The sequence below is a fragment of the Ciconia boyciana genome, chromosome 11, assembly GCF_034638445.1.
Source record: "Ciconia boyciana chromosome 11, ASM3463844v1, whole genome shotgun sequence".
NCBI classification, from domain to species: Eukaryota; Metazoa; Chordata; class Aves; order Ciconiiformes; family Ciconiidae; genus Ciconia; species Ciconia boyciana.
Genome location: NC_132944.1, coordinates 19830019 through 19845493, shown reverse-complemented (window position 1 = coordinate 19845493; position 15475 = coordinate 19830019). Strand labels below are relative to the sequence as shown.

The window sequence follows — 15475 nt, the reverse complement described above, 5'->3', positions numbered from 1 at the left end:
GTCCAGCCAGGTCTGGTGACTAAGGGGACATGAAAAACCAAAAGCCTGTGGGTAACATGGGGACAAGACACAGTTCACAGTCCCCAGGTTACCCTGTCAAATACGGGCAGCACAGTACGGTGAAATACATATACAATATATTAGACGCAGTGTAATAAATCTACCCAAAAAATAGCCATTTGAGATACTAGCTGAGAAGATACAGCACTACCTGTTCTTTTATTCAGCTTACTATTCTGATATCAATCTCGCTTTTCTCACATGCTGTCACCAAAAATCAGATTTCCAAAGGAATAATTTTCTGGACTTTTGAATGCCTGGGAGAGAACAACAGTGGAGGTTTACCACTAAGGGTCTACAAAGCTTGGTCATATCCATTTGTCTTTTCAAGCCAGGGTAAACACAGGCTTGAATGGCCCGATAGTGCCTCAAAATGTCTGCAGAGCTTCCATAGGTACAATTTCCTCTGCGTTCAACAAAAATTAGGACTGTGGTTTGTATGCCCCTGGTTCCACAAACCATCCTCTGACCGCACAGTCCCCTACTTGCATCCCTGGGCCAGAGAGGCATCAGTAGTAGCGGGGTGTACTTTGCCCCTCCATGGCAGCACTTTTCAGGTCTGAGCCACACACGTTAGTGATCATACACCCATAGACTCTGCCCCCAACACCCCTCTTGGAGGTGGATTCTTCACCTCCTCACAGCACACTTCCCAAGTCAGGGAGGATCGCATAGAGAAACGTGGACTCTTCCCACTCTCTTTGGGTGGAAGGACCTCAGAAAGGGTTTGTGATGGCACGTTGGGTCTCGCTGCCTTCCTGGCCCAGCCCTGCTCATCCCATCACTCTTCTGGGAGAACGGCACTTGCTGAGGACTCTGCCTGACCAATATGTTACTACTCCCTTTCATTTGACTTTTAGACCCAAATCACCCTGGGAGTAGCACTTTGGTTGGCCTTTTCCACTGAGCTGAGCCTCTCCCAGTGCCTTTTAGCAGCTGAAGAAGCAAAATATTCTTCGCTTGCTCTATAGGAATTCAGACGATGGCAGAAGCTGTTCTCAACTGCTTCTTACCATGGTCCCAGGGGACCTCAAAGGTGCCTTCCAGGAACCCATGGGGAAACTCCAGATTTATAGAGGAAAACCCCTTACCAACTCAATACCTGGGGGCTAAAGGCTGCTCACGAGAGGTGGACATTTGGGAGTTTACCTACACAAAATCTCTGAGCACCTTCTCTAGCCAACATTTCTGCTGATCCTACAGATGACTTAGGGGGTCACAAATTGTTTCCACAGACCAACTGCTGCAGGCAGCAATACGCTGCATCTTTTTAGGAAGCCCCCGAGAAACATGAGACAGAATAATTCACCTCCGATACCTGATCTCAGCAGTGCTCTGCCACTGAGTCTTTGCACTTAATTACCAGGGTCACCCTCCCACTGCTCAGGCTGGAAGGACACATGCACGGTTTGGTAAATTCAACCTCAAAGGTGTAAGTTTGGAACCAAAGGAAAGTGTAACACAGACTGACCCAGAAAGCTTTCCAGCAAGGAAAGGGCTAAAAGAGAGCTGCTTTGAACACGTGGCAGTGTTAGCAGCACAGCACAAACAGCAATCCCAGAGGAGCTAACACCGAATTTCAAATTCAAGAATTCCAATTACAGACCCTCGAAACTCAATAAACCCTCAGTGCTTTAGAGATCAATCTTTACGTAACAGCACGAGAGATTTTCTTCTTGACTCCATCTTGTTTTCTTTAAAATATAGAGTTGAAAGCATTGACAGGTGTGTACATGTATACTAAGTATAGATAAATTTAGATGCAATGTACGTATTTAAAGCCTTGTACAGAAGACAAAAAGCCTGAGCACGTTTGCATTGCGTGAGAAACGTGCACGTGGGACTGACGATGGGTTGAGGGATGAGGCCAGGCAACAGGGCTTCTCCTCCTGCTTCTGCCACGGCTACGAGAGCCCAAGGGGGCTGATCAGATCACACAGAACCCCAAATGTTCAATTCCCGAGACAGCCTGAGAGCTGATCCCCAGCTCCCCACGCACAGTTGCTTGCTCTGTCCACGTTGCTTTTTCTTCTCTCACCGCTACTGAGCACATGGATCTCCAATTAATTTCGCTGGAGCGGTAGCAGAGGAATTTTATACCATTTTCCCAATCAAAATATCATTTTGCGCCAGATTTTGCCTGCTTTCATGATGCTAAAGTTCCAGTCTACACATAAGACTAGAGGAACCGTGCCATTTTGTCTTCTCTCAAGGTTCATCACTGGGATTTAAGCACATTCAGACATAAACCTGAATATTAGGATCCAGTTTACCCTCCTCTGAGAGGCTCAGAGAACTTCTTTAGCCAGGGGAATTGCCTGGATGTCCCAGGAGAATTGGATTTACCTCAGAGGCAACTCCATTCACAAAACACAGCTGTTTCTCTTTGATACTGAAACAAGTGTGTTTTCAGCTCTCCTGCATATAAATCTAATCCTCATTTCAGCTAAGGAAACGACTGTGGGGACACTGGTCATCAAGAGTGCACAACAGGAGGAGTGAGAAATGCGGCAATTAAACTAAGAGGATAAAAAAGCCTTTGTATAATGGGAAATCTATTACCATTTATCATGTCTGGTATTTGAAGTGGCTCTGCGAAGCCATAGAATCCATTGCAAATAACACAAGAGGATAATGAAAATAGATATACACTGAGTTTCAGAAAAATAAAGCAAAACACCGTGTGATTAATGAATATACAGTATTCAGAATATACGTATGTACTGCTGCGTTTATCTGTCTGGCAATGATTACACTTTTTCTATAATAGCAAAGTGTGGAGAAATGGTAAGGAGGAAAACAGTCTTCTATTCATGTAAGCATTTAAAAATATGTATCAGAACAAAATTAAAGGAGCAGAAACTATTCAAAGTAGAGCTCACGTTAAATTAGTTTGTTTTTATCCTTCAAGTTGCCATACAGTCTGTTTCCTTCCTCAGGAATAATAATGTAAAATCCCGTGTGTATATCCTGAATATTACGCACTGTACTATTCCTGAAACATCCTGAAAATTACACACTGTACTAAAACATATTTTAAAAGGCAGTATTTTTCTTACAAAGAGTACAGTTATGGATGAATACATTAATGTTGCAAATACCGATAATACTGCCTTTGTGAATTTGTTCAGATTATTTTCATTTTCTCTTCACCAGTTTAAAGGATGTTCCAACCTTACTTTATATATGCTTCAATTCTGTATGACTATGGGTACAGTCAGCGGGTAGACCCATAAAATGGGTTCTGGGGAGAAAACTGCAGATTTCTATGGAAAGGCAACCTTTTTTCTTTTCCTTTTGCATTTGCAAATTGTCTGAAAAAAGTAAAAACAGATATTACCAGATACCGGGCTAACAGGCTTTTTATCGTCACTATAGATCAGACTACATTAAACCAGCTAACCAGTGTACATATTCCATTTAAAAAGAAAGCAAAATAAACAAAGTTCACTACAGATGGTTGTGCTTTATAAATAGCATGAGTCACTTCTAATCAGAATAATTTCAGGTATTGATAACAAAAGGTATGAAGCAACCTGCCTTCTTTTACTACAGCACTTTGCTAAAATCTTGCCCTCAGTAAACAGATTTTGTTGGATAACTCTGTCCAGTAAAAATATGTCAAACAGACCAGCCAATGACAGACTGAAGGTATCTCAAAAATATTCATCCCACAGTGCACATTAAGATAAGCCATTGCAATTAGCAGACAACAGATCTCCCCCTAAGAGCTTGGGAGCTCTTTGAGAGCTACAGAAGCAAATAACATTGGCCAAATGTGGCATTAAAGCATTTGGAGACAGAAAGTCTGCTTTAGATAAGCAAGTCGGATCAATGCTGAAACAACAAGTCCAATACAGTCATGCCTTGAACCAAACTCAGGATGAGCTGATCTATAAAGTTCTGCTCTCCCATGGACTCAGGGGATGCTGTGTGTTAGCGATGGAGCTCTCCTTCCTGATGCGTGAATTCCTGCAGAAATACCTATAGCCTCCGTGTAAAGCAGAGCAGCACCGGGGTAGCCAGAAGTGCTCACCCCTCCCCAGAGCAACTACACAGACCCCAGGCTCCGAGTTTATTGCCTCTCAGTGCCTGTTAAATCAAACATGCTGCTAACAAATGCTGTTAGTTTTGGGGGGGTGGTCAAATTGACAGCTCAGGAAAGCCAAGTGGAACTCGTTTCTCCTTATGTGTTAACACTGTCAGTAATGAAGGTTGGGGAGAAGATGCTCTGCCCCCATTGACACCTGTACAGCTTTAACTGATTACCCTTAATAAACGATCCCAGTGACAGCGTGAATGATGAACAGTTTCATTGAAACCATGCTGAATTAGTAGACAATTCCCAAAAGGAAATAGTCTAAATTATGCTTTACAAGCACCTTGCCTGGTCCTAATTAGTATGGCTACAGCCTTCCCCTGTGTGATGCCTCAGCCTCCAACGGAGTAACATCAGGGGGTAAGTTTGATGCGGCACTATTAGTTTTAATTACCCTGACAACAACTTATGAAGGTGACAGTCTGTCATGAAACTGTGTTCAGCTAAGTAGACGAACAGGCTTCAGTCATTAACCTTCACCCTTGGGATTTTGAAAGCCCTTCTTTTTTTCTGCATCCACGGCTGATTTCTCTGACACATGCTCTGAACATCCTGTGCAAAGCTTCAAACTCACCAGCTTCACAGAAGGCCACGTCTTGAGAAATGCCATGTTTAATTTTTGGCTGTGCGCAATTATTTCCCTGAATTAGAACTTCTCCAGACCCTCAACCCTCTGTCACATCAGCTGCAAGAAGCCAGCAAGAGGCTCTTTGGAGAAATGCCCACAGTTCTCACCATCACATTTGCCGAGACCATGAATGCAGCCGTGTGTAAGCACCACGCTCCCACAGTTTCGGCAGTGACGCTCATGGGGACTGCACCTCCAACCCAAACCACTGAGATGCTGATGGCTGGTATCTAGATCAGACTGAGACTAGAATTCAAGGAAGATGATTTAAAGATGAGTGAAGGCTAGGGGTGAAAGCTACGTGCTGATGATATCTTCCTAGTTGTCCTCTCCATAATTCACACCCCAGATTGGCAAGAAGGCTGAATGTGTAGGATTTTATGGGCACTTTTCTGCAATTCAAGCGGGTGAATGGCATTTGGATTATGTCCCAAAGCTAAGAAGGTGGCTAATTTAAACATTCACATCTATGTTCCTTTTTTGAGCTTCTAACTTGAGCCCTATCAGTATTACTTAGACGTCTCCTCCTACTATCATTATTTTATCAGCTGACAAGAACATCTCGACAATTCATGTGTAAAAGTGTTCTTATATTTTTCCCTGTTAGTATTTCACTGGTGATGCTGCAGTCTTATCGGCATTCACAGCAAAAATTCAACCCCAAAACTCAGGTGCTTGACACTCAGCCCATCGTTTTTTCCTGCTTCTGCACAACAGAATATAAGAGAAACCAGGTCCCTACTTGGAAATGCTGCTGCAATAGCAGTAAATAACAGCAGCTATTTAATTGCAAGAAAATATTGTATATATTTGGAAACGTGGTTGAGAGCTGTATTATCCCAAAGAGTAGCGACCAAAGTGGTACTGCCTATTGCCCGGGGTAAGAAGCGTGGTCTTGCAGGTGGAACGCTGTTGCCAGGATTCGGCCTAAGACCATAGTTTATTTTGCCAGGAAATGCTGAAGCCGTTCTTTAATAATTAAATGATACAGTATGTTTGTTCAATCTGCAACTCCATGGACAAGGCATCAGTCTTTCCAAGGAGACAGCTGAGTCTCCTGAAGCAAGAAATTAAAATAGTCTTATCTCCAGGTGCTGTCTTGCCACTCGCTCTGACTGCCAATTTACTTCGGAGAACGAAAGCCTCTTGCAAATGCTGGCTGCAGATGCTAGCCTCGACGGGGTCACGCTACGCCTTCACGTATGTACTCCCAACAGTCTTCTCACTGTATTTTACATTGCTGTTGTGCTAATGGAGCAATTAGCTAGTAATAGCCAGAGACAAGTTCATACGCCAAAGGCCAAAAGTCATTTCCCTTTTAAGCAGGTTCTCCTTACCCAGTTTAAGTGCCAGCTGCAGTCTTTTACTGTGAGCGCAATTAAAAGATAATACACAAATCTAACTGTTACTTACAGAGCACCATCAGTCTTCCCAGCCCCAAAAAGGATGATAGGAAAGCTACGGTCACTGCAACACGCAGCTTAGCTTTGGAATTAAACAGCCTCACTTTAGACATGTTATATAGGGAAATTTTAAATAATCATGCGGAATCAGTACTGTTTCTGCTAGGAAATATATGTACCTTTTCAAGTAGCACGTTTGTGCCCACAGACGTGCTGTTACTGATATTTAGCACCCAGTAAAAAACTACTTTGTTTTTTAAGCAAAAAATTGAAAGTTCCAAGTTACACTATTATTAATCAATAGCAGAGTGTTCAAGGAGGACCCACAAAACTGGAATTTATTATCATTAAACACTGCACCAATATTAAGGTTGCTTATAGAGACCTCATCTGGGGGCTCATTTTGCCTGCATTGTACAAATGTTGCTGTATCGCACCGAGTGTGGTCTGAGTAGAGGAGACAGAGAACGAATGGGTCAAGAGAAGTACAATTCTCTCCATTTTAAACTGTTATAGACAAGATCCCTTTTCCAAAATAATAGCAGTAAAGGTGTTCCACTCACAAGAACAAATTACTTGGGGAAAGAGCACGTGATCCATGTTCTGGTCTCCTTAAATCAAAACCAGATGTCTGCCTTCCAGAAAACCAACCAGAAGGTTTGCCTTGGTCTTGTCCAAGTTACTAGGGATATATGAATGAAGGTTTTGGCCTGTGTTTTTACAGGACCTCAAGCTAAATTATCCTTGTCCACCATCAAATCTAATGACCACAGCCACTGCCGCATATAACTGGCAATGCTTTCGTGTCTGCAAAACAGCCACACCAGTTTACTCTGGCAGAAAACTTGCCCATCAGCAGCTTGCCCAGTATAGGTCTAGGAGCCAACAGCAGAGTAGGGAACGGAGCCCAGTCCTAATCAAATGCATACATCCATCTGAAAACTCATCATTAAATTTTCCTACTTTAAGCATTTTTCCATTCACACAAGGCCCGATCTTCTTACCCCGTTTGACAGTAGGTGCAGATTTGCCAGCCCCTGTGGTTATCAGACCCAGAGCTGCACCATCTCAGAGGTGACCCAACACCCACTCTTCCAAGAATTGACTGCACCCATAATTAACTAGAGACGTGTTTGGAAATGCCTAAATCGTAGTAATTATCATCATGATGGCATAATTAAAAATGGATACAATCTCACTGACAGGTGGTATTTTGAAAAGCACTTACCATCAGTTTAATACTTCCCACTAAGGGAGATATTTACTTTTGCCATCCAAGGGAGAGGAGACTTCGAGAACTCCAGCTCCTGTGTCTACTCTCTTCAAACCTTATTTATTATTCCTATTTCTGAAGCACTTTCCTACCCCAAATACCCTACATTTCCCTCATCCGGGAATTGCCACATTCATTTCTTAACTAGCAAAGCCAAACTCAGCCCAGCCCTTTGCAAAGGCTACAATTCAGTCTATACCTTATTTTATGTTGACATCTAAAAACAACGTCAAAGCTGCATTTCATAGTCAGAGAGCCTGAAACTCTCACTCTCTATTTGCATTTCCTTATTAATGGATTGGTCCCATCATCAGGTGAATGAGCAGGAAAACACTTTGCTCCAAAGTCAGCATTGATGCACCCTTCAGGTGGGGCTTCAGATCGATCAGAGGAAAGATGGTGCCTGGAGTTTTCCAAAACTCCTATGCTGCCTGTCTTTACTTACTTATTTTTATTATTCATCTGCAAAAAGCCACCAAAGCAAATGCTGCAGAGAAATTAATTCAGCACATGTCTCTGCTTCCCTAGGAAATCAAGCAGTTGGGCTCCAGGCTCACCTGTGCTTGTCTCACCTGCAGACTAATTCAAGATCCAGCTGCAGAAAGGACTAAACTACCCAGCTTCTACAACTACTTGATAAGCAAGTGAGGTGTGGATGCCATCTCTAACCATATGAGCATTCACGTACTTGCTCTGGAAGAAAAAGACCTTCTGTCCCATTACACATTTTCACTCTTACCCACTTCTTGGCGTTTATTACAGGTGACCCCAAGATGGAAGGGCTGGACTGAATCTGATCACTCCAATGCTCTGAAAGCTGAAGCCTGCAGCTTTGATTTAGCCACTCTGTAGCACTTAGCATTACACGAAAGGTGAGGAAGAGGCACGCAAAAATTCATGCAAAGCTTAACAGTAAGGATATATATTTGTTGGGGCAAGATTACAGAGATTTAAAGAACTCATCTAGAGAACTCCAAAGAACTCATTTTCTTCTTCTTTTTGCAAATATTAGCCTTCAGCAAAGACATGAAAACATTTGTCTTTATTCTAAAGAGGATATTATCACCTAATTAATTTCTAGCACCAAACAGTCCGGATGAAGAAGGGTTTAATTGCTGAAAATGTTGAAACAGAATATTTTCACAGCAAAATTTATGTTTGGCTACAATGGATTGATTCTGTTTGAGCAAAAGCTTTCTCTGTACAATTGTCTTTGCTGCAAGTTAGAGATTCCACGACCATTCATGAGCTCTTAGTCACCTTTGAATCTCCAGTGTACGCCAGCAATCCCCTTTCCACAGCCACTGCAGGATGTGCAAGCGGGGTCCCAGGAGGAGCTATAAATAATGCAGCTCCACGACCCCGTTAGCAAAGAGGGAGATCGGAGATGCTGGGGCTTTGAAAGGGCACCGGGCTCCGCTTAGGAAATACAGCTTTCTCCTGCTGGTCACCACAAGGGAAATCACTTTGAAAGGTTGAAAAAGGGCAACTCTTTCGAGCTCAATAGACTGGTTTATATCTTGTGATATGAGCATAACTGCTAATAACCGCTTCATTTACAGTACACTCAATACCGTTGGGCACAGGCGTAGAGAGGATTATTAGGGTCTCCAGCCTGTTGCCTTTCTCAGGATCCTTTGCCTTTATCTACAAATATCCCTGCCTCAATGCTATTAACCCTGACCTCTTCAGAGCCACATGTTAATTCCTGCTCTTGGGTTTTCCCCTTTCCACCAGCAGCAATACTGCTCCCACTAGCAGAACACTTGGTGCCAGGTCTCAGAGTTGTCCCAAGACCTGCAGCAGTTTTAAACCTCAGTCGCTTGACTACTGCTTGCAGTACTCCAGCACAGTCCCTAGACCACGACCAGAACCAAATGGCGCAGCACACGTACACCCAGCCTCGTGCCGATGCTCTGCAAAGAGGATCTTTTTTCCTTTTCCTGTCTCTCCTCCTTCCCTCAGGTACAGCCTTGTCCAAATCACTTCACCTCCTGCATTCCCATATTAAAAAAAAATAATAATCAAGTATTTAGAGGTTCCTCAAGACGCTATTTTAGTTACCACCACTTTTACCAAACATCTTCACACCTGGGGGTACACAGAGCTCTATGAACAGCCACATTCAAAGAAGACAGGCATAGGAATACACAAATTTATTTTTTTTCCAGCATCTGAATTTATGGCTGGAAACTAAACTATCAGCTTTGCAATGATTTACTGCTGTACAACGAGACCCATGGGATATAAACAGAGGAGACAACCCTGCAGGACAATAAATTGCCACAAACCAAACTGTCATCATGAAATACATAAAAGCCATGTGAAAACAACCCCACTGATGGGACACAGAGGGCCTTTTGGCAGCTGCTCTTCTGCTGGCATGAGGTATAGGTGCCTCTTCCAAAGCAGGCAAGGGGGAGACACCCATCCCTGGCCTCCACCACCACCACCACCACCCTGCAGCTCTTCTCATCTCCTTCCCTGGCTTGTCATGAGCTTTGCCCCATGATGTCCAGAGCACCAGCCCCCAAATCCTGATGATGAGACGTTTCTGAAAGGCTATCGTTTCCTCAGGCCCAAAGGCACCTAAAGCACCCAAACCCTCTGGACAGCCTGATCATGTAGTTTTGGGCTCTTTTGTTGGTGTGGTCCCACTCTGGGCCAGGCACCTATCTGAAGGTGTTTGTCTTCACCCCAGGGACCAGGTGGGACAAGACTGGCTCTGAGAGAAGCCCATCAGCGATCACTGCAGCTCCTGATCTCCTCTGCCTGCCAGGGCTGCGTCTCTGTGGGTCCTCACGTCCCTCCAAGCCCCAGCGCTCATGAACTTCAAAGCCACAAGAAATGCAGGAACAATTCTGGGGAGCTCAGCCAGTGGCTTTACAAGGATGGCTTGGTTTTAATTATGTGCCTGGGGGATTTTTTGTGGGAGGATGAAGCAACTAGGTCTGGCATCACTTAGCAGTGGAAGGGTAGGAGTTTAACACAGATGATCTGAAAGGCTGAGCAACATCCCTTTGAATGTATTTATTTAACCTAGAAGTTGAGTAAGCTCTGTATTTCTAAGGTAGCCCATACTGGGTGGAAAATCAGAAGAATAAATATATCTTAGCTTTCAGAAAGCTCAGAGAAAAAAAAAATTAAAAAGATCCCCAGTATAAATTTTAATTCCCCATAGCATTACACATGACTGGGATGTGGGTTTATAACCAGAGCCCTAGTCCAGTGCAAAGAGAGCTATGATAGATGGCACACACGTCTAGGTCACTGATAATCCTCCCTCCCATACCAAATTTCTCCCTCTGTGAGGATAACGTCAGATTTTCCCAAACAGCTCCTTTGCTGAATCTGCCTTTCTGCTTAGACACCACAAAGGCAGGCAACTCAGCGCTGCTTTGAAATGGGGGGGCGGGGGGTAGGGGGACACAGGAACAAAACAAAGAAATCCGGAGAGACCGTCCACAGGGAAATCCAAGGAGCTACAAGAAGATAAAATGAGAGGCAAAGAGGAATCCTTATGAAAATGCATGAGATATGAAAAACTGACAGGCCAATTAAACATGTCTAAATACAATCAGAGATTATCCCAATGCCACTGCCGTGTCTATCGTTCTCCGCCCTCCCTTTGTTCCCCCTCCCCAGCCTCCAGAGCAGCAGCTCACTGGCATGCCTCGGTCCCTCCTGCTCGTCCCTCCGACCAGCGACAACCGCACATGTAGCAGCCCCATCACTCCTTGCCTCGTCTCTTTGCACAAACTCCTTTTTTACCAGTCCCGGGCCAGCTGATGGCATTTCTGCTTTCTGCACGCTGCTCCTGAAGAAGGCACAGGAATGCCAAGAGCCTGCGGGGAGTGGGGGCTGGCTGACACTTCTGTAAACACCATGATAATCTGTTTAAGATATTAGACTCCCATATATGTGTTTTTAATAATAAAGGCAACATTTAGATGCTGCCAAGGTATCAGAGAGACAGTAGCAGATGCAGAAGAGCCACCTCCACCATATAAACAATGGAAAATGCTCTCTTATCTTTTCATACCACTAGGCCTCCAGGCTGCAAAATAAATGATTGCATTCATTTACATTTTATTGTGGAGATATAACTGGCTGGAATAAGTGCCAGCAGAGAACCCGACTGCAGGAATGTACTGTTTTTCTCCCCATTTGCCTTAAGAGATGCTTTTTTTTTCTGGCAATCTATCTCTATCACTGTTGTCTAGATGGCAGAAGGGGCATTAACCCACTACCTATCTTGCATTTAGGAAAAAAAACCCATCAGTTCAGCTTTTTACAAAGCCTCAGGCTAACAAACTGTTCCAGAGTAGCAAGACTGTGAAAGAGGGTCTCTCCACCTGAAGTATATCTAGGCAGTAAAGCCAAAACTTTCTTAGTCACACATTCATGTCCCAAAAACCCTACAAGCCACAGAGTCAGCCCACGTGAAACATCTTCATCTTAGCCACTCGCCTGTGCTTCCCTTGCAGTCAACAGAGAGGAACACGCTCTCCAAAGAATCATTCATCCTTCAGGTTCGAGATGTCTGTTTTGGGTTGAGAAGCACCGATTCCTCTCCTTTCCCTGCTAAGCAGCCTGGACACATAGCTCAGAGAGAGGTCTACCCCACGTGTCCAGCTCGGACCCAGGCCATGTATCTAGTATTGCCTATACAGGTACGCGTTAACTGCAGGTTCTAAAGATCTGTTTCATTCTTTTGATAAAAAAGGATAACTGAATAAATACAAAATAAGCAAAGCACTCAATCTCTCAGGTCAGCACCCAAAAGCTTAGCAGATGGCTAGAAGGATGTGAACTAAATGTAAATCTCAACCCTGACGGGACCACGTTCCCAGGCAGCAGGAAAGCTCAGAGCTGGGTGTGAACCTTCTCAGCTGACAACTGCCTATTAAAAAGATAAAGTAAAATACCCACAAGGTTAACAATAGTAATAATTGTCAATTTAGGGCTAGCTCACATTTTCCACTGCCTCCTTGGTTTCTGATACCTAAATATTTTCAGGTTTTCATTTCCTTTCTTATCTGTTGATCAATTTCTAACTAAAGATGATATAAGAAATATAATTAAAAGTTTAAGCAAAGATATTTGAGTATATTTCACTGGAAAAATGGTGGCAAAAACCCATCTCAGACTCTTGAACTACCTGAGGAGGTAAGACAGGAGAAAGTCTGGGCACCTGGAAGCAGAATGAATGAACAAATAGATGAGTAAACAAAATCAAATCCTACAAGCAAAGACTACCCAGTTAGGAAGGATATCCTGTTCTCACCATAGCTTATGACTGAAAGAAGCAGGGAGACCTCAGGGGACCCAAGACAGAGGATGCTAAAGAATCCTCCAGTGGCTCGATCCCACTGGGGTTATGGGCAACCCAGTTAAACACTCTCTAGGCTGGCTGGCTGGCTTTAGGCCTGACCCACGTCACGGAGAAAGACGGCAAGATGTGCTAGAATATGATCTCCTGATTGCCACGGTGTAATTAAAGAAGGCATTACAAACGAAAGCACAAAGGGACAGTCTGAGCTGTGCATGCCACCTCCACTTCAGTATCTGCTGGCTTTCTACCACTCACCCATTTGACCTGAACCTCCTTTGCAACACAGATTTTTAGCAGAAAGCATTTATCCCGTAGAAGTTGAAGCTGAAACTGAGAGCAGGACAGTCACCAGTGTTGCTTATCACGGCACTGGCTCGGGCGTCAAGCTCAGAGGCCAGTGCCCAGCCCTGCCCCAACCTGCGTAACCCTGGGCAAGTCCAGTAACATCTCCGTGCCCCAGGTCTCCAGCTGTAAACGAAGCCATCCAAGGTCCTGTAAGAACGGGGCCATCAGATGCTCCAGGACGGGGTCAGAAAAGCAGCTCAACAGAATTAGGTGGGTGAAAAAGAGCAAGCCTGTAAAATGTTCAAATGCTGCAACAATACCATTGCAAACAAATTACTAAATGTGACAGTGAAAAGAACAGTGACCTACATTAGATATGAGCATAGCTTCATCTTAAAGTGTAGTTTCATAAGCGCTTCATATCCCTTGGACACTAGCAGTGCAGAATGCGGGAAGCTGAGCCTGATGGCCAAGTGCACAGCCCTTCACATTTTCTTCTGCTGGGTCATGGCCACCAGCAGAGAGTTCAAGTGCGCTGGGGACAGGTCAGTGAATGCTGTAAATGCCCCTTTTTCACATTCAGGGCTTCTCTTGTTTGGCTTTTTTATAGATAGACTAAAACCAGATTCATTTTCAATTATATTACAGCTACAGCATAGTTTGCTTGGAAGATAAGGATGGATATAACAGACCTGGGTCCAGACCAACTTTGGCCATAGCACCCTCTTGCAGACAAAAGCATCCCTCAGAAAAACGGCAACCTAAATTTGTCCATTTTCCATTGCTCTTCTGTTGCACAAATATACGTAACAGACCTCCAGGCTTAAATATCTCAAAATGCAACAACGTATATCAAACAAACATCTCAGTGAGTGACATGTTCTCCCTGCACTTTTAGGAACACCATCATCCCACCAGATAGAAGACTCCCTGCCGTCCCCACTCCACAGATGTGCAAAATGCTACCCTTGCAAGCAAGGGAAGGTTTACAAAGGAGACCCAGTTCCCTGCCCTTACCCCTTCTCCCACCAATATTTTTCAGCCCTTGGAAAGCACAACAGCAGTGGCTGGCTGCAGGAAGCTCTCCCGTCACGTAAGCAATGGATATCAAACAGGCACGTTATCTCCGGGCGAGCAGGAGCGTTCCTGTTTCCTTACCACTGGTACAACAGAGGTGCAGGCGGCACAAACCACCCGGGTCACAGAGTTCCCGGCTCTCCCCTTCCTCCTTCACCCTCAGCTCCTCTCTCCATCTCTTCCTCCTCCTCGATGACTTCTTAAGGATCTTCAAGACCTTGTTCACTTTATTCATCTGGTCTCACAGCCGCAAAGAGGGGACGGGATCTCCCTGACTCCTGTGTCTCAGCAGCTCCAGCTCCCTGGGAAGGAGGGACAGCTAGAAGCAGGCAGGTCACTGGGAGGCACGAAAGCGCTCGCGTGTGTATGCATGCGCGTGTCTGTGTCAAAAGCTTCTTTCCACCCAAAGAGAGAGTTCTGGGTGGCGGCAGGAGGGGGGGAAGGAGAGAAGGATTTCTTTAGCCTCTGTCCATCCACAGCTCTTGCAGACAATGAGAGCAGGCATTTCTTCTCCCTGATGACTTGGGAAAGCTCATAACTCACAGGGGCAGCAGATTCTGTAGAGGGTTTTCAATTTCTGTTTTCGACAATACATGCATTCTGGCAGATTTCAAATGCTCCTCAGGCAAAAGAGCCAGCATCAGCTCAGAAAAAGCAGTGACTCTTAAAGAATTCTGGCTTCATTTCAAAGATCAGAAATAGCTAATACAGACAGCAAATAATATCTGCATCTATGAGAAACACTAAATAACTCTGCGGTCTGTAGGAAAGAACCTTGACTTTCCTGGACTTGCATGATGATATTTATCCAGCATCTTTCAGCAATCACTTTCTCACTGATGTCTTTGGAAAGAGGCAAGTAATTTCCCCAGTTTCCTGCAGACACCGAGGCACGGCAAGGTGAAGCAGCTAGTCAAGACGTTTTTAGCACAACCACTGAATGCATCCCTGCAAATAGCTTATCTCCCCCTTTCAAAAGTTTAGACTCTCTAAACTTCTCCAATAATTTAGAGCCTCTAAACATTTTTAAATGACCCTCTGATATTTTTAAACAGACTTTAATGGACAACAACATGCAGCCTGCAGTGTCCACCCAGGGCCGTAGCTGCTCTCGGACACCAGCCAAACCACTGAGAAGGATGCAAGAACCCTGCGCGGGAAGCTCTGCCACAATCTCCCATCCACAGCAATCTCCAAAGATGGAGAGCTCAGAGTCCCTTCCGCTATTGCCATCCTGGCATTGCAAACCGAGGCACGGGGCAGGGGTAAGAGCAGCGCTCTCCTTGAAAGAATCACGTTGTTTGGTAAATGACAG

The 15475-nt window shown here is 44.5% G+C and overlaps 1 protein-coding gene across 1 annotated transcript in view; it reads right to left on the bottom strand.

Moving 5' to 3' along the window:
* GRIP2 (glutamate receptor interacting protein 2) overlaps nt 1-14395 on the bottom strand; it is a 148839-nt gene extending 134444 nt beyond the window's left edge. The window contains exon 1 of the mRNA XM_072875909.1: nt 14242-14395. Within this exon, the coding sequence (XP_072732010.1) occupies nt 14242-14395 (154 nt within the window). The remainder of the gene's footprint in view (nt 1-14241) is intronic.
* Nucleotides 14396-15475: the final 1080 nt, after the last annotated feature.